Source organism: Sarcophilus harrisii, chromosome 2, assembly GCF_902635505.1.
Source record: "Sarcophilus harrisii chromosome 2, mSarHar1.11, whole genome shotgun sequence".
Taxonomy (NCBI): Eukaryota; Metazoa; Chordata; class Mammalia; order Dasyuromorphia; family Dasyuridae; genus Sarcophilus; species Sarcophilus harrisii.
The window spans coordinates 21,166,597-21,190,128 of NC_045427.1; the positions used below are offsets into that span (position 1 = coordinate 21,166,597).

Sequence of the window (23,532 nt, forward strand, 5' to 3'; positions counted from 1 at the left end):
ATACTAGCAGATCCAAGGACACCACGGAGCTACATCAAAACTCATCACTCCATCCCAGCCCTGACCTGCCACAGCCTGGGAAAGCAGGCTCTGAACTGCTGGTGCTGGGCCAGAGGGAGTGGGAACCAGGGCAGGACCCAGTGCATGCAAGGAGCAGCCTCGTGAGGGAAGAATACAGTATGCAGTTGGGGCTGGTTCTGATCACCCAGAAACTGGCGGGGCAGAAACATAAGCTGGCGATCTGTGAATTGCCCATTGTAGAAGAAGGCTGAGATGCTGTGAGATGTGGCCCCTCATGCAAACCTTAATTGGGAGAGGGAGTCAGAAGTGAGAAGAAAATAGAGGGATGGGGAGGAGAGACTGAAAGTACCAAAGATTCTAAAAAGAAATCTCAAACGTCAAACAGATTAATCCACAGGAAAAATATACTAAAATCAGGAGAATTGTAGCCTCCAACTCTAGTAAACAAGTCAGTCATCTATGAATAATTATCATAAAACAATGGATATTAATTGTTTCTGAGTGGTTGAAGAGAGAAATGATTAACATGACTCCTGCTTATATCAACAAGATAAAAAAAGAAAAGATCAATGAATGGGGCGTGCAACTAAAAAAATCTTGAACAAATTAAAAAACCCCAATTTAGCACCAAATTGGAAATCTTGAAAATCAAGTGATCCAGGCCAATTGAGAGATCCATCTGCATCCAGAGAGAAACTGAAAGTGGACCACAACATAGTATTTTCACCTTTTTTTGTGGTTCCTAGCTTGCTTTTTTTCTCTCATTTTTTTCCCCTTTTTGAGTTGATTTTTCTTGTGTAGTATGAAAAATGTAGAAATAGGTATAGAAGAACTGTACATGTTTAACATATATTGGATTACTTGTTCCCTCAGGGAGGAGATGGGAGGAAGGGAGGGAGAAAAATTTGGAACACAAGATTTTGCAAGGGTGAACCTTGAAAACTATCTTGACATATATTTTGTAAATAAAAAGCTATTATTAAAAAAGAAAGAAAAGTCTTGAAATTCTGCAAGTTTGTTGAATATTCATTTTTATTCAACATTATAGATAATTTTGTTGGATATATTATTGGCCCCACGACTAGTTCTTTTGATTACTGGTATATATAATTCCAAGGGCTGTAGTCTTTTATTGTGACTGCTAAGACCTGTACTATTCCAATTGTAGCTCTAGTGTATTTGAATTATTTTTTTCTTATTTCTTACAAAATCTGGCAATAATATTCCCATGTGTTTTCCACAAAGGATATTTTTGAGGTGGTGACTGGTAGATTTTTGTCTATTTCTATTTTTCCCTCATGTTCAGGTAGTCAGTCCAATTAATCTTCTACTTTCTCTTCTTAATCTGTTCTCCAAATTGGTTTTTTAAATGTTGCACTTTCTATTTCTATTTTTTAATTCTTTCTATTTTGTTTTGTTATTTCTTGGTCTCTTCATTGGCTTCCTCTTATCCAATTTTAATTTTCAAAGAATTGTTTTTTCATTAAAACTATGCTCCTTTTCTACTTGGTTAATTTTTTTTTAAAATAATCTTGTTTTTCTTGGATGGTTTTTATTTTAATTTTTTAGTTTTTATTCAATGTCTCATTTGATTTTAGAATTCTTTTTTGAGTTCTTTAAGTTCTCTCTGGGCAGGGAACCATTTAACCTTATTCTTTACGAAAAGCTTTTTTTATTTCAGTATCCTCCTCTGAAAATGAACCTTAATCTTTCCTGTTCCCAAGGTAAATTTCTATGTCAGGGGTCTTTTTTTCCCCAGGGTAAGCATCTTTAATTGTGAGAAGATGGTGCTTCTAGTTTCATTTCAGCTCTCCCCCCAGCCTGTAAGTGCTAGCCCCACTGCTTCTGTACTCCCAGGATGCTGGCTCTTTCCCAGTTAGGACCGTGTCTCTGCAGCACAGCTGGCCTGGAGCTCCTATCAGCGCAGGCTGCCTCAGACTTCCCAGACTCAGACCCAACTGTGTCTGTAAAGCAGGAAGTGAAAGTTCCCATGGTTTCTGCTGAGGCTTCAGTCAAACCCAGCTAACCCCAGGAGTCCACACTAGCTAGCCTGGGGGTGTTTACACTTGACACTGGTTAATTCCTGGCCTGGGATCTTTCTTCAATTCCTCCCGAGTAGTATCAGGAGGACCTTCATTTTGCCCAAAGTCTTGTTGATTTTTCACCAGTCTACGTTTGCCTTGAAGCACACATTTGCCTGCTGGTAGGGGAAATCTGGAGAGCCTGAAATTTTCTGACCTATACTCCCCCATCTTCCCAGAGTCCTCCCCCTTAAAGCCCTATGGCCGGGTGGGATTTATACCAGGAATTCAGGGCCAGTTCAATATTAGGAAAACCATCAGCATAATTGGCCATATTAAAAAACAAACTAACTAATCATATGATTATCTCATTAAAAATGCTGAAAAATCTTTCGACGAAATACAGCACCCATTCGGTTAAAAATACTAGAGAATATGGGAATATAGGCAGTATTCCATAAAATTATAAGCAGTATCTATTCAAAACCATCAGAAAGTATTATCTGTAATGGGGGCAAGCTAGAAGCCTCAACACACTCAGGGATGAAACAAGAATGCCTGTTATTCCAGACAGTACTAGAAATGTTAGCTTTAGCCATAAAAGAAGAAAAAGAAATCAAAGAAATTTGAATATGCGATGAGAAAACAAACTATCTCCTTTTGCAGATGACATAATGGTATACCTAGAGAACCCTAGATCATCAACTAATTTTTTAGTTATTTAAATTAGTAATTAAATTTTTAAAATTATTCTGGAAATAATTAACCTTAGTAAAGTTACAGGATATAGATTAAAGCCACATAAATCATCGGCATTTCTTTATATGACCGACAAAGTCCAGCTGCAAGAGAAAGAAATTCTGTATAAAATAATTAGGAGTCTTATCTGCCCAAGATAAGTCTTATCTGCCAGGAACGAAATGAATTCAATTATAAAGTTTTCATACAAATCAAGTCAGATCTAAACAAATGGGAAAGTAATTGCTCGTGGTTAGGCTGAGTCAATACAATAAAAATTACAATTCTGCCTAAATTCATTTACCTGCACCATGCAATAGCAATCAGTCTGGAACGGGTTCCAGCAGGGCCCCTGTTGGTAGTTAGGAAGAAAAAGAAACTGTTGCTACAGGGCAGGGTGGGGTGGCTTGTGGTAAACTGGACATGCTCAACCATACACAGGCCCTCGGAGATTGGGTGGAAACTTGGACCTGCTAGGATTCTATTCCTTGTTTTTCCTCAAAATTTGGCCAATGGTTAAGAAGTAAACGGCTCCCTGGAGAGGGTCTGACCAATGAGCAGAGGGCAAGCCCCGCCCCCCTCACCTTTCCCTGTAAAATACCCCTCCTGCAGGACCCCCTGGGCCCAACCAGCCCCCGGATGCTGCTTGATCCCATCCTGCCTTGGCCTGGGGCCCAGGGACTCCTCCCCCCGCACTGCCATCGGTCTGGAAGGTCCCTTGGGTGCCTCCCTCCTTGCCCTGCTTTCTCTAGGAGTCCAGCTGGCCTCCCACCGGGATCCGCAAGCTCCTGACCTCCCGCCGCGTTTCCCGAGGGGGGGGAAGGGGGGAGGAGAGGCCAATGAGGGGCGCCCACATTACGTATTCATGCTCCAGGAACGCCCGGGCAGCGGCTGGGAGGGCTTGAGCCGCGTGCGCCTCCCCCCCCCCCGTGCAGCAAATCCTCGAGGCAGGGTCCGGGGAGGGGCCTAACGCGGCTCTCGGCCCCCCTGGGGGCGCCCCCCTCCCCCCCCTCCTGCGCCAGGGCCCCGAGCGGGCTCCCTTTTTGCATCCCCTCCCCCCCCCCTGCAGCTACTCCCAGACCCCCCCCTCACTCCCGCACAGTCTCCAGCCGCACCGGCGGCCCCTTGGGCCGATACCCTCCAGGGCCCCGCCCGACGCCCCACTCACCCCCAGCGCCTCGGGCTTCCCTCCTGCAGCCCCCTTGCCAGCGCCCGGATAGAGGGTCCCCAGGGGTCCCGCTGCTGGGCAGCGCTGCAAGGGCCCGCACCCGCCCTGGGCACAGCTCCGGGGGCGGCAGGGGCTCCCCAACATAATCCCTCCGGGCAGGGCGCGAGGTCTGGCGCTGGGAGCAAAGGGCCTGCGGCTGGGGAGGCTAGAAACCGCTCAGGCCCCCCGGGGGGGCGGGGCAAACCGAAGGCCCGCCCAGATCCCCAGCGGGAGGGGGGAGGAGAGGCCAATGAGGGGCGCCCACATCACATGTTCAGCGGAACGATTCCATGTAGCAAACAAAGGAAAGCAGGGAGCCCAAAGGTGTTCGAAGCCTGGGAAAGAGAGATGGGAAAGGGCTGAGAAAAGAACGCGGACGGCAAGGAAAGCTCGGCTTTTCCGGCCACGAGGGACAGGGAAACGGGAGAAGGCTGAAGCGCGTTGGGGAGGCGTGGGAAGTGACGGAAAGCCCGGAGAGGCCGCGGGAGCCCCGGCTGCGGGAGCCCCGGCTGCAGGAGCCCTGGCTGCGGGAGCCCCGGCTGCGGGAGCCCCGGCCGCGCTACCTCGCGGGCCGCCCGCTCCTCCCCGGGCGGAGGAGTCCTGCTGCTTCCGTATCTTTGGCCGGGCATTGGCTGCGAGCCCCCGGATAGGAAATGTTAGAACAAACAGCCCTTGTGTAACGTATAACGCTAAATAACTCCGGCCGTAAAGGGAGATTCCCACGTGGAAAACGGGGCCAGGGGTCGCTCTAGTCTGGTCTGGGCCATTTGGGATTCAGACACCCTGGGAAATGGATGATGGGGAACTTGTTAGCTGCGAGATGTTAATTAGCTAGAATCATGGGACGCCATGGTCAAGTTAACCGGCCTAAATCCTGATTCCCATTAGTTATTTGTTGGTTGGTTTGTTTTTTAAAAATATTTTATTATAGCTTTTTATATACAAAACATGTACATGGGTAATTTTTTAGCATTGACCCTTGCAAAAACTTGTTCCAACTTTCCCCCTCCTTCCCTCTACCCCCTCCCCCAGACGGCAGGTAGTCCCATACAGGTTAAATATGTTAAACTACATATTAAATACAATATATGTATGCATATTTATACAGTTATCTTGCTGCACAAAAAAGATCGGATTTAGAAAGAGGTAAAAATAACCTGAGAAGAAAAAACAAAAATCGTGCATTTTATTTTAAATTCAGCTCCAGACATTTGTCAGAAGGTCCAAAAAGCTGAGAAGGGCCCCCAAATCTCCCTTTGGGAATGTGGCTTTTAAGGCCTTTGATAACAGGGACAAGACAACAGGTGGAGAGAAGGATGGGAGGATTAGACAGAAGACTCAGGCTTTAGCCACTGACCAAGAACCACGGCCACCACTTCACTCACTCTTGCTTTAAATATACGAAGGATGGGCTTGGTGCCGAGACTGTCCTCAAGTCCTTGGGTGGGTGGCAACCTCCTGGACCTTGCCCCCCTGTCACTGACAGGGACACTGGAAACCCACCTCCCCAGGGTCCATGTGCAGGAGGAAAGAAGCCGGCTTCTTCTCAGATTCCCGCCACCCCAGACCCTCAAGACTTGGAGTGAGGGGGCTCCCTCCTTGAACATCTCTCTGGCTGAACCGAGGGTGGCTTTGGACACTGAGGATGTCTATCCCCTTCTTGACTGATACTGAAGCCAGTTACTCCATTCTCACCTCCTATCCCGCCCCTCACCCCCTTGGGCACCGATGGCAAACCCACACTGGGAAATGCACAGCATCTCCTTTTGTCCGTCTGTTTGGTCCTCCCCTAAGCCCCTGTCTCCTGCTTGGCCAAGCCCTTCTGTCTAAGCTTGGCTCTACTTTTATGTCATTCTCCCAGCTGGCGCTTTCTGCCACCACCTGCCTCTCCTTTCCAAAAACTTGTGGCCCCTGAATTTTGGGAAGATGGCATGCTGGGAAAGGCCAAGGGCATGCTGGGAAGGGCCAAGGCCACACCCCTCCTGATAAGCCAATTCCCCTCACAGTCACTAAGAGTCTTTCCTTAGACTGGCTGGGAACCGCTGGCTCTGGACACCCTCTTTTAGCTCCACTGCCACGGCTCTCTGTGAAGCCACCCTGTGGACCTTGTGACTTGCCTAGGGTTTAAGTCCCTCCTGACTTCAGAGCTAGTACTCTATCCACTGCGCCACCTAGCTGCCCCTCAAATTTTCAAATTCCAGGGCCTCCATTTCACATATTTTTAAATACTGAGAAAGGAGCCTATAAGAAAAGTTTTATGAGACAAAATACTTTTTACTTAACAAGGGTAAGACAAAAGAAAAGTATAGGCCAAGATCATTAATGGAAATTGGCTCCAAATTTTAAAAAGATTAAAAAAGATTTCATCAAAAAATAATAACAGTGATTTATCCAAGAAATTATTCATAGATCAAATAGGATTTATTCCACAGATGCAAGTATGGTTCAACATTAGGAAAACTATCAACTATCAACGTAACATATTTTAACCATACTGAAAACCAAAATATCCAAAACCACATGATTCCTAATAGATGCAGAAAACACACTCTTTTATGCTAAAAATCCTAAAACGTAGGCACAGAGGAACTTTTTTTTAATATAATGAAAATTATCTATCATTATTTTAACATGTAATTTGGGGGGCAGGGAATAAAATATATTTAAATTTTAAAAAAGATATGAAAAGCATTTATCTAAAACCAAAAGCAAGTATCATATGAAATGGGAATACATTAGAACCTTTTCCAACAAATTCAGGAGCGAAGCAAAGCTGCCTGCTTTCCCAATTACTTGATATAATTCTGAAAATGTTAGCAGCAGCAATAAAACAAGATAAAGAAATTATGAGAATAAAGATAAGTAAGGAGGAAATAAAACTATCTTTACCTGTTGACGATAGGATGACTTGGAAAACACCAGGAAATCAGCAAAGATATTGAGACGATAGCTTCCACAAAGTTTCAGGTTACATTAAAAAAAATCCTCACAAATCAATAGCATCTTTTTATTTTATTTTTGCTGAAGCAATTGGGGTTAAGTGACTTGCCCGGGATGGCACAGTCAGGAAATGTTAAGTATCTGAGGCCAGATTTGAACTCCGGTCCTCCTGACTTCAACTACTTGCCCCAGTAGCATCTTTTTAAATAATAAGAAGCACTAGAAAGGGCAATCTCATTCCACAACTAACTACAAAATGCATAAATTATCTCAGAACTAGCTTGCCAAAGCATACAACAGAACAGATCCAATTACAAAGCACTCCTTACAGAATTAAGAACCACTACATAGCTGGAGGAATAATCAATGGTCATGGCTAGGCTGTGCCAATAGGATTAAAAGACCCAATGCTACCCAAGTTAATTTACACTTTTAATTCTATACCAATCAAATCACCAAGAGATTAGAACTTGAGTAATTTGGGGGGCAAAAATCAAAGTGGATTCTGGGAAGAAGGCAGAATAGGAAATATTAGGCTTTCTAAAATTCTACTACAAACAAGATGAACTATCTCCTCAAATGAACTTAGAGCAGAAGAAATCATTAAAAGTCAGTCTAAAGCAGTTGTCTTGCTAAGACAACTTGAGAGGGCTTAGGAAAGACCTGACCTCCTGGGGCCGGGGTTTGCCCCTGGAAAAAAGCTGGCAGCTGGTGTGGGCAGCGGCCTTGGTCTCAGGAGCTTTCCCCTCTCAGATCCTGCTGGGGCAGGGGGGGTCTGATCAGTGCATACCAGGCCCAGCCTGGCCGATTATACACTTGCTGAGGGCTATGGGTGAGAAGCAAACACAAACTCAATGAGAGGAATGGCAGCGGGGCACTTGAAGGAGAGCAGAGGAGAATCAGCGTCAGAGGAGAGAGCTGAAATTCGCCTCTGGGTGGGACCCTAGGGAGCCAGATCATTTGCATTTCCAGGACAGCACTTGGGGAGGGGGCTGGCCTGCCTGTGATTTGGAGCAGAGGGGGGTATCCAAAGTCATGATCCCAGAGAGGGAGCTCAGATAATAACCATGAGAAAGACCTGAGACCTGGGTCACTATTCCCCACATCTGGGGACTAAGAACTGACAATAATAATAAACCACTAAAAATGATAATAATAATAATAATAATGAGTAAGCAAAGGAGAAAACCTGACCATAGATAGTTACAATGGGGATAGAGGAGATCTGGGTTCCTACTCAGAAAAGGATAGTGAAATTAAAAAAAAAAAAAAACACTCCAACTTCAAAGAAAAATGTCAAATGGTCACAAGCCTCCCAAAAATTCTTGGTAGAGTCTTAAAAATGAAGAGGCTGGAGGAGCTTTAGAAATCAGAGAGGTGGAGGGACTTGGGAAGGGTGAAGTTCAAAATCTTGAATTACACAATTGCAGGGGTGGGTGTCCTATGAAATAGGAATACTTGGAATCAAGACTTGTCCTTTTTTTTAATACCCAAAGTTCAAGTCCCACCCTGATGCAACTTTGACTGAATACCAGAGGTCACAATCCATCAGGAGTGAATAATCTTCCGCCTTGAGTATGAATCTCCACCCCTGATTCCATCATTACTCCTCCCTTGGCAATCACTTTATTTGGTCCCAGTTCAGTCTTTTCCCTCATTCCCCATTATTTGAGTACTACCCTTTCTACAGAATCTAATTTCCCCACTTGAGTGTAAATCTCCTCCTCTGATCACCCATTGTTACATATGGCCTTCTTCCCTAATTATATCTAAATTTGATTTTAAATCTTTACCTGTTCTTATTCTAAATCTCTACCCTTAATTACTTTCTCTTTTTGTTTTCAGATACAAATCCCCCACCCCATGACACTCTCTTTTCTAGCCTCCATTTCTTGGGTTTCAATTTTATTTTCTAATTTAAATTTCATTTCTCTGTAGTTCTCTAATTCAGTTTTCCTAAGTCAGTGGAAATTAAACTCCCATCAAATTCTCACAGTTAAACTATCTGAAAGTTATTACTTAAAAAAAAAAAAAGTCTGGATGCAATACTACAAGAAATTATAAGGAAAGTTGCTCTAAAGTTTTAGAACAAGAAGGTAAAATAGGAAAAAATCTACTGGTCACCATGTGAAGGAAATCCCAAGATGAAAACTCAAAGGGACATCGTAGCCAAGTTTCAATATTCCCAGTTCAAGGAGAAAATACTGTAAGCAATGAGGAAAAACAAACAAACACACACAAAACGATTTAAATACTGTGGAGCTTTTGTCAAAATAACACAAAATCTAGCAGCTCCTACATTAAAAGATCAAAGGGCTTGGAACATTATTATTTTGAAGAGCAAAAGAGCTTGGCTTGCAACTAAAAATAACTTACCCAGCAAAGCTGACTGTAATCCTAAATTTAAAAAAAAAAAAAGAAAAAAAGAAAATGTAATGAATTGAAAATCTTTCAGGCATTTGTAATGGACCAGAACTCAATGGAAAAATCTGACTGGCTCCAAAAGAAACAAAGTAAATAAAGACCAATAATAAGGGTCTCAGCAAGGTCAATTATTTATTTTTTATATATCTGTACCCTTACGAATGTTATCATTGTTTGGAACTTTTAAAAGAGCATATATAAATAGAAGACTTGTAGTTAAGATGTGTAAAATAGGATGATTCTAAAAGACAAAATTGGGTAGAGATGGGTAAAATGGAGCAATTATCTCATACAAACAAGGTATGAATGCAAAAATTGGTACAATAGAAACCCGTTGGGGTAGAGTGCCGGTAGTGCCAGAACTTTATTCTCATCAGAACTGGTTTAAGGAAGAACAAATCTAGAAGGGCAGAAATGCGTTAAATTGATAAATAAATAGAAGGGAGAGGGCATGGGATTAGGGAGGGGCTTTCAGCTACAACAAGAAGGGTGGGGGAGAGGACAAGCAAGGGTGTGCAGGCCATGCTGACTGGACCAGGAGATTCTTAAAGGGAAGAACAGTGGTGTCCGTGGAAGCCTGCAGGTGGGGGAGCGAGCCCCGGACTAGCCACAGCTTCCCCAGGTGCAAGCTGGTCCAAGAGCACTTACAACCAGCGCTTTTAGAAACGATTCTCATGGGGAGCAGTGTTGGAATACACGTGGCTGCTGGAGACCCAATGCACAATGGGCCTCCTCGTGTGAGAGGATGATACAAGGAGAGTGAAAGGCAGTTCCTGTTCTCCAACCTTTGCACTGAGAGGCCATTGAGTTGTCTGACCTCTCTCCTCTTCCCTCTGCCTCCAATTTATCTCATTCCCAGTCCCCAACACCTGTGTCAGCAAAGGCTGCCCCACAGTTCCCTCAGATGCTCTGATTCACAGTTGGGGAGGCTCTCGGAGAATGGACCTGTCCCTTAACAGAGCAAACATGCTCCCTGGGAAGATACACACCAAACACAGAAGCAGAGCAAGCTTTATATGTTAGTCCAGCTCCTTACCCTGCCCTTCAAGGTTTGGATTGGCTGGATTTCCAATCTGAGTTAGTTGCAATCGGTCCATTTAGAATTCGAATTACAATTTGGTCAGATTTAACATCCTCTTCATTTGTCCATTCCATATCAAAAGGCTTGTGCCCTGTCCTAGAACCTAGACAGTCTGGACCAGTTTAAGCCTGGGCCCCTTTCTCAGGACCTTTGTTGTCTGGCCCATTCCTGAATCATTCACTGGGTGATTGGTTGGAAATCTCTCTCTCTCTCTCTCTCTCTCTGTCCGTCTCTGTCTCTCTCTTGTCTTAACAAGAAACTTCACCCCTCCCTTCATCCTGTTTTGACAATGTCTGCAGAAGTCTAATTTCTCATACTCCTCACCAAACATTCTTAAGGAGGAAGGCAAGGAGAGAAAATCAAGGTGGAGTTCTTTAAAAGGGTACAGATTAGGGAGATAAGTATGAGGAGGGACAGAGTAAAAAGAAAAAGGGTGATAAGATACAGGAGTGAAATTTACAATTAGTTATAACTTTGAATGTGACCAGGATGAACTCACCCATAAAACAGAAATGGATAGCAAACTGATTAAAAATCAAAATTTCAACATCTTATTTACAAGGAATACATTTTAAAATGACAAATACACACAGAATTAAAATAATGGTTTAGAATAGAATTTATTATTCTGAAGCCGAGATAAAAACAAAAAAGTAGAAGCAGCAGTTATGATCTCAAAGTTAAAATTAAAACAGACTTAATTAAAAAGATAAACAGAGAAATTACATTATGATAAAAGGTACCATAGACTATAGAAAAATACTAAACCTGCCACTAAATTTTAAAAGGGAAAGTAAAATAAAATAAGGCTCCGAAATAGATAGTAAGACTGATAGGGTGCAGCTTTTGGGAGAAATAGAACAATAATCCTGAAAAGCCCAGACTTTAGGAGTGCTATTGTTCTAATCTGTTTATCAATGATCTCCTGGCTTCAGGAATTCTACTGTATAATGCTACAAACATTGCTTACTGCCAGATAACAATCTGTAGATCAGTAATAACAGCGTTTCTGAGACAAATGGTAAAATGCTACTCCTCAACCCCACTTCTGAACCACAAAATTCAATATTGAGGTGGAAATCAGACCACTCCTCAGTTCTCCCTCTAAGCCATAAAATTAGCATATCAGTGACATAAAGAACCAGATCTCTGTCTTTCCCTATAAATTGGTCTCCTTGCTCCTGGTTCTTTGCCCACTTCAATTGGCATTACGATTATAATAAACTTTGTCCCTTGACCTGGAGATAGGTTTAAGCCTGCAAATTCTTTTGACACACCTTGTGACACTGACCTGAGACCTCAACCTTTTGGGATCTCCTTTGAGCCTCCACAACTTTAACTTTTCCCATTTAGAATTATGATTGGCTCTGGATAAGATAGTTCCTGAAGGGAAAGTCAGGCTGTGACCTTGCACAGTGCTCCGTTGCTTCAATACAATTCCCTTACATTCATGGCTTCACCTTCCTGATGTCAAGGTGCTCTTCAAGAACGAAGGACAAACAACAATGATAATAATTTTCTAAGTAAATCTACCTTTAGAAAAAGCATTCAGTGGTTACATGGAAATGGGAGGGGCGCTGAAGGAATCCATTGGTTTTGGCGCCCAGGCCCTCAAGTCTGCAGGCTCAGTCTGAGAGAGGAAGGCCAAAGCAGTCACTGGAGGATCATTGAGAGGTGGGCTACCCCAATCCAGGGAAGGAAAAGTCACTATCCCTCCTCTGGGCTGTCATAGAGACCCTGTGTCCCCCACAGAAAGGCCCAGGCCACATTTTCCAGAGGCTGATCCATCCCAAGTCTCCCTTTCACTGGAGATGTGCCAGCAGAAGCCCCTGAAGGCCCCCAGTCATGGATGACCTTTTCCTAGCTCTGCTCCTACTTCCAAGCTTTCATCCGTCCAAAAGGACAGTGTCTAGTCTCATGAGAGCAGTCGCTGCAGATCAGCTACAATTTCTAAACGGAAGCCCCGAGAATCTTTTTCCTCAAGAGCAAAGTGAGAATGAGAAGGGTAACTCATAGTCTCATGGTGGGCTTTATCTCACTTAGTGAAGAGAGCTTGATGGCCACAGGGGACTTAGGTCCTCGGCAGGCCCTGGAGGTGAGCCCCACCAGCCTTAGCATCAGCCCCCTTTTTCCCAGTGGAGCCTAAGAGAACTCCCGCTCCCCTGTGCCAGCAGCCAGCCTCCGCCCTGCTGCAGGGTCACCTCCTACAGCGGGTGCCTGACACCCCACTTCTGTTCCCTTTGCATGTGCTCTTGGACCCTTTGCTTCCAGTGGCAAGCTGTAAGCTCTCCTAAGCTGGGGCCTGTCTGGAAATGTGTGGCTAACCTTGACTGTGTCCACCGTGGAACTGGCTCATTTTGTGGAGTTGTGATCCCCTGTGGGGTTTCCTTGGCGGAGATGCTGGAGCCATTTGCCATTTCCTCCTCCAGCTCATTCAACAGATGAAGAAACTGAGGCAAGCAGGGTGAGGGGACTCGGCCAGGGTCACATAGCTAGGCAGTGTCCGAGGCCGGGTTTGTGTCCTACCTCGTAGCCTCATGACTTTATTCTCCTTCTCTGAAGCATCAGTGACGCTCAGGTTCGGCACCTGTCAACTCTCACCCTCACCATGGGAACAGCCCATCTCTTCCTTTGATAATTTCCTTTATTCCATTCTTCCAAGTCCCTCATCAGTCATGCAGACACAATTCCACCTACAATGTATCAGTGTCCCAGTTTCCCCACATCCCCTCCAACATTCCTCATTATCTTTTCCTGCCATCTTAGCCAATCTGAGAGGTATGTGGTGGTATCTCAGAATTATCTTAATTTGCATCCCTCTAATCAAGAGTGATCTGGGCCATTTTTTTTATCTCTCTCTCTGTATATATATATATATATATATATATATATATATATATATTTCTTCTTCAAAGCAGTGATTTTTCATTGACTATGATAACCATTTATTTGATTGTGGTATTACATATCTTTCTTTAAATTTGTCTTTTGGAAAAGGGCCGACATGTGCAAAAATGAAGCACAATTCATGGCAGCAAGGAACTAGAAACTGAGTGGATGCCCATCAGTTGGGGAATAGCTGAATAAGTTATGGCATGTGAATATTATGGAATATTATTGTTGTGTAAGAAACAATCCGAAGGATGATTTTAGAAAGGCCTGGAGAGATTTATGTAAGTGATTCACTGATATATTCACTGATGCTAAGTGAAGTGAGTAGAACCAAGAGAACATGGTACACAGCAACAACAAGATTACACGATAATCAACTCCGATGGACATGGCTCTTTTCAACAATGAGGTGATTCAGGACAGTTCCAATAGACTTGGAATGGAGAGAGCCATCTGCACCCAGAGAGAGGATCATGGGGACTGAATGAGCATCACAACATAGTATTTTCACTTTTTCTATTTTTGTTTGCTTGATTTTTGTTTTCTTTCTCATTTTTTTCCTTTTTGATTTGATTTTTCTTGTGCAGCATAATAAATGTGGAAAAATATGTATATAAGAATTATAAATTGGATTATTTGCTGTCTGGGGAGGTGGTAATGGGGAAGAGAGGGAGAAAAATCTGAATCGCAAGATTTTACAAGGGTAAATATTAACAATGATTTTGCATATATTTTGAAAATAAAAACTTATTAAGAAAAAAGAATAAAATAAATAAAATAAAAATAAAAATTTATCTTCAAAAAAATAAAGGAAGGAAGAAAAAAAGGGAGGGAGGGAAAGAAGAAAGAAGAGAAATCGAGCTGGTTGGCCAATATCCAAGATATAGAAGAACTGCTATTATTTACAAATCTGCCTTATGCTCTTGGGTATACAAAGAGATTTTTTTCATAATTAATGAGAATGATATGATACCATTGTTCTTGAGAGCAATAAGAGATGTTTATTCTGATTCATAAAATAAACTGTTTTGCTTTCTCCTTCCTTCATCTAAGTTTCCTCATTATAAGGTGAACAGTTGTGACTGGTCACCTTATCATGTCTGCAATGTAAACCTGTGTAACAAGTCACCTAGTTTTATGTCTGCTCTTCTTCCTCACTCTAAAGTTTAAATGCACGATAATCTGAGGCATTCCATTCATCCTCCTCTGAAATATGACTTAAATGTAGTCTCAGCTAATCAACATTTATTAAGCATCTTCTATATGCTCAGCACTGGAGATGCAAAAAACCAAACCAAACCAAACCAAAACATTTGTCTTCCCAAGGAACTCAGTTTATGTTCCCACAGAAACCCACACCAACAACTCTGTACAAACAAGTTCTATATGGGAAAAATAGGAAATAATCACCAGAAGGAAAGCCTAGAATTAAGAGGAATTGGGAAAGGAGGGATTTTAGCTGGAATTTGAAGCCAGGAGGCCACAGTCAGGAAAGTATTCCCCATCCAGAGGACTGCTGGTGGAAATGCTTTGAGTTGGGATATTGGAGTGTCTTGTTTGAAGAACAGAAAGGAGGTCAGTGTTACTGGACCTATGGGTCAGCCCTCCAGCAGCTACTGCCACAGTCCAGGTGTGATGGGCTGAGAGTCTGCATCAGCTAAAGCAGTGTCAGAGGAGGGGGGAAGCTGACGAGCATGGTCAGAGGATCATGGAGGAGATGGTGGAAGTCCCAAGGGAGGGGGGTTGAATCGGGGTGGGGAAGATGTCATGGCTTCTCTGCTAAACGTCCATCGATCATGTCTCACTGACACATCCTCCGTTTTGCCAGGAATCAACATGAAGTTCACGCTCCTGTAGCAGGAACAATCCGTCTGCCCCGTTTTCAAGAGCGGGGCTCTTCCCCAGCTCTAGGCTGACATGCTCGGTGTGCTGAACATCCATTCCCTGTGGCTGGATGAACTTCTCCGAGTCTGGAGACAGGAACTCCTGCCTGACATTTCCTGGCTTATCTTGCATGTCACAGTCCCTGCGGATTATTGGTGCTCCAAGCTTCCAAGGACAAAGAGGGTTCTCTCTGGCAGCAAAAAGCAGTACAGGAATTGAAAGACTGTGCTTTTTCTCAGATGCTCCTTCTCGTTGTCTAGTTCACACAGAGCTGTGTTCTCTCCTTTCCTTGATATTCTTCCTGCTCCTAAAATAAATCCCTTTCAGCAATCACAGTCACCCTCAGCTTTTTGATTCTGACACTCACCCTAGATATCCTTTTATCCTTCCCTGTTACTGTTTTAAATACGTCTCCTTAACAACAAAGCTGCTCAAAGAGTTTCTTGTGCAACCACATCAATTTTTTGGACAGTTGTCTTTTTCTTCCTTATCACTCACTGCATTCGGGTCCTCTGAGCTTCAAGGCATCCTCAACAGTAACAGAATTACGCTTTTATAACTCTTAAGGTTTTCGGAGCACTTTTCCTTTGTTAATTTTTAAGATCCTCAAATCAACCCTGTGGGGTAGGTGCTATAATTACCCGCAGTTTACAAAAGAGGAAACAAAAGAGGGTAGTTTAGCAACTAGCAGCTTCCCTAGAGTCCCACAACTAACAAGTGTCTGAGGATTTCAGCTCAGAGGTTCCAGACTCCAAGGCCCACACTCCACCCAATGGGCTTCTTAGCAGTCTTCGGTTTGAGGAGAAAAATAGCCCAAGGAGGTGTGTTTGTGGCTGCTTACTCAAGAGACTCGCAGTCCCGGGGCACGGAGCCCATCCACAGCAGCCGCTGCCTGCAGCCAAGGGCAATTTGGGTGGTGGGACCCGTATGTTAGGGCTAGGGAGACTTTCCCTATGGTATCTGCCCAGCTACTGATGTCAATACCCCGGAAGTAATTAAGTTACATGGATATTTTTGTAAAGAAACAGTCTGATTCCAGGGAGAGAGATGCAGGAAGACTGATCTTTCCTCCTGTCTCAGAACGCTGATCAAGGACGGGCCCCTCCATGTTTGTGAGGGGCACCAAGTACTGATGCAGGGGGCCAGTCAGCATCCTGGAGCACGAGCTGTGACAATCTGGGAGGCACAAACCAGGGAAGAGGAGGCCCAAGACTGATTCATGTTCCATAGGACACGGCTGGGGAACCTTAAGAGGGGAGAGTCACAGAAGCGGCTAGTGCCCTGGGCCACTCATGGACAAAGATGGTGGTCAGAGGCTTTGGTGGTGGGGGAACAGGAGGCTTCCCTGTTCCAGTGAAAGCCCCGGTCCAGTTCCTATCATTAGTTAAATAAATGAATGAATTTAGACATTAGACCTTTTCTGAAGGCTAGAAAGAGATGAACGGGGTGGGAGGGAGCTCTGAGCTGAAGGGACCACCAGCTAGGCCGCTGGGAGCCGGGCCCCACTGTAAAGGCTCCAGAGGCAGCCACAGGATGGGAAGCTCGGCACCCAGGCCACCCCCAGGTCTTGGCAATAAGGAACAGAGGCAGGCCTGAGTCAGGCCTTGGGTGTGTGTCCGGCTCTGGCCACCCGTGCTTCTACTTTGGCCTCAGCCTGGGATCTGAAGCAGTTCTCGTGGGGCAGAGGGTCATCCAGGGTGCCTGCCTCCCCAGCTCTTCTGAGGGCCCAGATCTGTGCCCAAAGATTATGCAGCGTGGCCTGTTATGGCCACCGGTGAGGATGGTGAAGAATCCAATGAGAGAGCTCTGACCCCTGACTCTGGACAGTCCTCAGAGCTCCCTGAGCCTCAGGTCCAGTCCTTACCCCAGGCACTTAATAATGCTGGATGTGCTTAGCCTTCAGGGCTTTTGTGAGAAATGCATGTTAAGTGCTGGAGGCAGCTGGCTACAAAAACCTGGCTACAAAAACCTGGCTACAAATACAGCCTCAGACACTCCCTAGCAAGTCACAGCCTCTGCCTGCCTCAGTTACTCATCTGTATCACTGCACTAAGCCTGAGGGGCAGAGCCCAGAAGCCATTCCTGTCACCCCCAGAAGTTACCAGGGGCCAGAGATAATGACCACAGAAATGTGAATTGTCCAGTCCAGACCCCATTGACAGGGAAGTAGTCAAAGAGCAAGCAATAAGGGAATATAAAGGGGAAAAAAAGGATTTGAAATTCTCAAAAGATCTTGGGAGGAAGAAAATTCAGCAAAGATCCTGAATATAAGCAGATAAATCATTAAAAATACATCTGTAACAGAAGGCAATATGTCCTCCAAACTGACAGACTTCGGTATCTATGAATAAAACTGTAAAACAAAGGAGAAGGAATCAACATCTGATGAGGGAAAGGATCTTGTAGATTCCCAAGAGAGCATGCAACCAGAGCAGACTGTTCCTAATTGGCTTTTAAAAGAAAGAATTGTGAAAGCAAAAAGTATGATCTGTACAGAAGAAATAACTAGCAGAAAAGAAAAATGGAAATTCAAGATGGCAAGCCTTACCAAAAACAAACAAATAAATAAAAATAAAGGAAAATAATTTATTGGGGATACAAATACACAGATATGAAGGACAACATTCTTCTCTCAGTTTTAGTTAAATCTAACAAGAAAGATAAACAAAATGCAGAATTTAAAAAGCTGCCAGAGAAAGTAAAGTGAAAAGGTTTATGATCTTCTAAATGAGACTGCAAAAGAATATGTATATTGCTCAGCATCATAATACGATGTTTATAAAAACCGACCATGCACAAGGCACAAGGTACAACTGTAGAAAGGCAGAAATAGCAAACATATCCTTTACACAATGAAAATTTATCAATTTAAAACATTCGAACAAACAACATAAATCTAAAAGTAGACTTAAGAATGAACTCCTGAGTGTGTCAAAGAACAAATCATAGAGAAAAAATAGGTAAAAGAAAATGATGATGAAATGATGAATATTATCCCCAAATTAATGGAATACAGCTACACCAGTACCAAAGGAGGAAATCATATCCTTACAAACATACATAAACAAAAAAGAAAAGGAGAGAATTAACGAAATATGGATTTTTAAAAATTAGAAAGTCAACAAAGTAATAAATCCAAAATAAGTACAAAAGTGTAAAGATTACAGATTAAAGAAGAGATGGCTAAAATAGAATAATAGCAAAGACAAAGGGGGCCCTGCTTAACAAGTGTGCATTTACCTTATAAGAGTCTCAATCAGAATTAACAGCAGGAAATTGGGACCATCTCATCCACACCACACTTCTCCCCCAAAAATCCTTTCTCCCCACTGTTCATAAGCATGAAGCAAAATTTTGCTTTTTCAAAATCATCCGTATTACTTTGAAGAGCAACAGCTGAATGTACTTAGTGTAATGAATCAACTGGTTTAAGTGATGGGGTAAAGAGTAACCAGATATTCCCACAGGGGCTCTCCAGCAAAAAAAAAAAAAAAAAAAAAATCTTTTTAGGGCAACATAGAAGCAAGACTCTTGGTGAGGTTGCTGATGGGGTACAAGCATGGTGGCCAAAAAGACCCCTGGCTCTAGCAAACCTCTGGAAAACAGCAGTGAAATGGGATTGAAAATTCCGACCCATAACTTCTAGGGGGCATTCTGACACCTAAAGGTTCCCTTCCTCTTTTAGCTGAGATCCTCTGCTAGACTACTCCAAATATATCACTGCCAGCAAACCGCCCAAGAGCCTTGGCTTCCATGTTAACAATGAATCATGTTTCAATGCTAAGAACTTGTAATCCTTCCCCACACCAACAGCTTCAGCCAATACGGAGGGCCAGGAACTGGAGCAAAGCCTTCCCCGGTCCCTTCCCCTTTAGACTCTTAGGCTGTGTATAAACCAAGGGTACAAGCCGACATGGTCCCACCTAACTCCAAGGAAATGGTCTTTTGGGAAAACCCTTTTCAAGGAAAAACCTTTTCTGGAAAACTGCAGGGCTCTCTGCTCCAAATTTGGAGACACTGAAGCAGCTTTCCCCTTTAGAAAAAAGTTTGCTTATTCTAGAGGAAAGAGTACTCCTTCTTAAGGATCCCCATGAAAAGTGGGTGACAGCGAGGGCCCCCTTAGTGTGACTGATGAATTCAGGGAACTCCCTGAACTGGTCCTATGTACTTGAATTTGCACTATTCGAAGTTATAATTATGTAAAGCGTAGCATTTGGTTCTGGCCCAATGGATATAGAGGTCAAATTCAAATGATGAGACTGCTGGGGAGGGGCCTTATTATTCCCCCTAGGAATTCCCAGCTGGCAGTAAAAGGTGCTTTTAAAGATTCACTTTTGACAAGAGATAATGCTAAGGCAGCATTGCCTAATGGAAAACAAGAGAGACTCCAAGGAGCAGTAGGGAGCAAGAGCAAGAGCGGGAGCTGAAGCAGGTGCTGGAGCTGGAACAGGAGCAGGAGCTGGAGCAAGAACAGGAGCCAGAGCAGGAACAGGGGCAGGGAGCAGAAGCTGGAGCTGAAGCAGAAGCTGAAGCAGGAGCAGGGAGCAGAAGCTGGAGCTGAAGCAGGTTCTGGAGCTGGAGCAGGAACAGGAGCATGGAGCAGGAACAGGAGCAGGGGCAGGGAGCAGAAGCTGGAGCTGAAGCAGGTGCTGGAGCTGGAGCAGGGGCAGGGAGCTGAAGCTGGAGCTGAAGCAGGTGCTAAAGCTGGAATAGGCAGGAAGCAGAAGTTGGAGCTGAAGCAGGTGCTAGAGCTGGAGCAGGAACAGGAACAGGGGCAGGGGCAGGGAGCAAAGCTGGAGCTGAAGCAGGTGCTGGAGCAGGAGCAGGGGCAGGAAGCTGAAGCAAGTGTTGGAGCTGGAACAGGAGCAGGAGCAAGAACAGGAGCAGGAGCTGGAGCTGAAGCAAGTGCTGGAGCTGGAACAGGAGCAGGAGCTGGAGCTGAAGCAGGTGCTGGAGCAGGAGCAGGGGCAGGGAGCAGAAGCTGGAGCTGAAGCAGGTATTGGAGTTGGAACAGGGGCAGGGAGCAGAAGCTGGAGCTGAAGCAGGTGCTAGAGCTGGAGCAGGAACAGGAACAGGGGCAGGGGCAGGGAGCAGAAGCTGGAGCTGAAGCAGGTGCTGGAGCAGGAACAGGAGCTGGAGCTGGAGCAGGGAGCAAGAAGCAGAAACTAGAGTAGGAGCAGAAGCAGGCCACCTCTCCCCTCTCCCTTGCTGGATTTGAATCTGACTGTACTGGCCCTACACATTCCCAATTCGAGGCTCCTGGGACAGTTTCCTGGAGATGAGCCCATGCCAGAGGGGCAGAAAAGGCTCAGGTGTTGTATAAAATGAACTGGACCATCTCCCAGGGAGCTCTGGCCTTCAAGGATCTGCTGTGGGCCAGGGGATACATCAGGAGGGATGCCAATCTCCATTCTGGGTCCCTGTGGGGATCCCTTCCCAGGTAGAACAAGGTGAGGGAAAGGAAGGGAAGGAAGAAGGCAGGGAGGCAGGGAGCCAGAAGGGAACAGGGAAAGGAGAGAGGGAGGAAAGGAAGGAAGGGAGGGAGGGAAGAGAAGAGAAGGTGGGAAGAGAAAAAAGGGAGTGAGGCAGGGAGGGAACAGGGAATGGAAGAAGGAGGAAATGAAGGAGAAAAGGAAGAGAGGGAGGGAAGGAGGAAAAAAGGGAGGGAAAAGGGAAGGGAGGGAGGGAGGGAGGAAAGAGGGAAGGAAGGGAGAGAAGCAAGAAAGAAGAGGGAGAGAAGCAAGAAGAAGGGAGGAAGGAAGGGAGAGAATAAAGGAAGGAAGGGAGGGAAGAGGGAAGGTGGGGAAGGTGAGAGGGAGGGAAGGAGGGAAAGAAGGGAAAATGAACGAATCCCATTCCCGGTAAGCTCCTTGCTCCCCAGGTAAATGGCTATTCTCTGCTCTCAGCCACGCGCCCCTTTAAAACGGGAGGGCCGCAGGGGCCCATCTCCTCTCTGGGAGTCCTCACTGCCCAGCGGCTTCATCCCGCCTCCGGGCAGTTCCTTTGCGGCTTTGCTAAGGGGAGCCTGGGAATGACGTCAGGACCCAGGAGAGGAAAGCAATCAGGGGCAAGGTTCGGACCCTGCCTCAGAACAGAGGTAGGCGGCCCAGTGAAGGGGAGCAGAGCCCGGAGAGGGGTCCGAAGATGTCTGGGGGCCCCGGAGGCCCGAGGCTGCCCGAGAGCTGGCGATGTGCAAGGGTAAAGGGAGGCTCCTCACAGGGAGTTCCCCACACCAAGGCCTTTCCCAGGGAACTGCTGGGCTCAGGCCTTGGCCTCCCTCCTGCTCTTCCCCCTTTCTCCCCCTCCTCCGTTCTCCCTCTCCCCCCCTCCCCTCTTTCCATCCTCGGCCTCCTCCCCCCTCCCAGGGCAGAGACTGCAGGTCGGCCAAGGCCCGGCAGATGGCGGCAGAGAGCAGCCGCGGGCGCGGGGGCCCGGCCCCGAGGGGCTGCGCGGGGACGCCGGAGGGCGAGGGAGCCTCCGCCCCGGACCTCCGGGCTCAGGCGGGCCCCGCGCGCTCCGTGCGGGTGACCCCGGCTGGCCCGAGAGCGCGCGGGTCGTGGGCGGGCCTTTCTCTCCTTGGTCCGGGAGCACCTGGGAGCCGCGCAGGCTGCAGAGGGAGGCGGGGGCGCGCGGCCGGGCTCGGGTCCTTCACAAACACCGGTACCGAGGAGACCCGGGCAAGGGGCAGTTGCACCCCGCGGCCCCGCCGGACCGCAGGGACTTGGGGGTGATCCTTTCCAGGGGCCCCCTCGGGCCAGCTGGTGCCTGAAGACCGCGCACGCGCACACGCAGGCACATCCAGGAGAAGCCTCGCTGTTAGCCCGAGGCCGGGCCCCGCAAGGCCCGTGGGGGCCTCCCGGGGCCGGGAGGCGGCGCTCCTGGGGGAGCTGCATGGGCGGCGCGCTCCGGGCCCCCCTGCTCGGCCCCGAGGGGCAGGGGCAGGGGCAGGGGCCCGCGCTAACCCTGCCGGGCACCCCGGGGGCTCTGCTCCCACCCGGGCCGGGGCGCAGCTTTCACCGTCTCCTCGGGAAGCCTTTGAGGACCCCCCATCACCGGCCCTCCCCCCAGGCTCTAGTTTTGTGTGTCGCGGGGATACGCGCTGGCAGGGCTGTGGCTGACGGGACCGCAGCTGCGGCGGGAGCGGCCGGGCCCTCTCCGGCCCCGGCCCGGCCCGGCCCACGGCTCTGGCTCCTCCCCCGAGGCCCCGCTGTGTCTGCGCCTTATTTACCACGTTGTGCCCTGAGCGTCAAGGGGCTGTGGCTCGCGGCGGCGGCCAGCCCCCGCACTTCCTAGCTGGGCCTCTCTGCTTCCCTCAGTGTCCTCAGCCTCCCAGCGTGGTCTCTTCCTTAGCCCAGGGCCCGACACACGGGGACCGTAAGTGTTGGCTGTCTCCGGCATTCTTAGCGCTATTCTCACTTTTACGCCCTTCAGAACCTGGCTCAGTATTGTCCCCTTCCTGTGTTCTAGGCAGTGCCAAGAACGGGACACAAATGCGAGCAGAAACACAGATCCTGCCTTCGAGGGGCTTACGCTCCAGGGGGGCCGTCACACACAGGACGGTGAACCGATGGAGGAGGAGAGAGGAGATGAAGGGAAGCGGGACAGAAGCAGTGAGGAAAAGGCTGGGAGGGCTTTCGTCCATCAGAGGCAGAGGCCCCTTGGAAGGGGGCAGGGACGGGACCAGAAGCCTCTGCGGCAGCTTTGCTGGGCCACTCTCCGCTGCCTCCGCTCCACCTTTCTGGAGGCCCACCCCGTCGAAGGGGATGGATGCTAATGGGGCCCAGTAGGGGGAGCACCGTTCTGGACAAAGAGCATCTTTAGGGAGTGAAAGAACTGCTAGTGCAGAGCCAGTCACTGATCTATGACAAATCCCAGAAAATGGAGGCGTATGGGAGGCATGGAGAAGGGCAAATACTGTCCCAGACTTCAGAAAACAGGCTGCAAACTACAAGTCATTAGTGGTTAGTGCTTCAAATCCTGGCAGAGTGATGTTACTGCTATGGAAAGGAGAGAACACTTCCTTTAGAGAATCACTTCCTATCTGCATGTAACTGAATCACAAAAAGGTAGGAGTGTGTGTGTGTGGGGGGAGCGACAAACTCCCAATTACTTCCAGATGTCAGTGCTACAAACCAGGTACTTTGATGAGCTATAGACTAAGTGACATTGCTGGATCATGTGATGGAGCATACTATCCACCTCCAGAAAAAGAACAGATATTGTTTGAATACAGACTGAATAATACTAATTTTCATTTTTTCTTTTATTCAAATTTTTAAATATAAAATGACTGAGATGGAAATCTTTACATAATTGCATGTATA

The 23,532-nt window shown here is 46.5% G+C and overlaps 1 protein-coding gene across 6 annotated transcripts in view; it reads right to left on the reverse strand.

Moving 5' to 3' along the window:
• Window positions 1–23,532, reverse strand: part of ZNF638 (zinc finger protein 638) — a 140,185-nt gene that overhangs the window by 96,397 nt on the left and 20,256 nt on the right. Inside the window, exon 1 of one of the 6 annotated variants that reach the window (XM_031949726.1) lies at window positions 3,085–3,274. The exons of the other annotated variants lie outside the window; for them this stretch is intronic. Within the exon in view, the coding sequence (XP_031805586.1) occupies window positions 3,085–3,215 (131 nt within the window). The 5' untranslated portion in view covers window positions 3,216–3,274. Of the gene's footprint in view, window positions 1–3,084; window positions 3,275–23,532 lie in introns of those variants that run through there. 6 annotated transcript variants of the gene reach the window in all.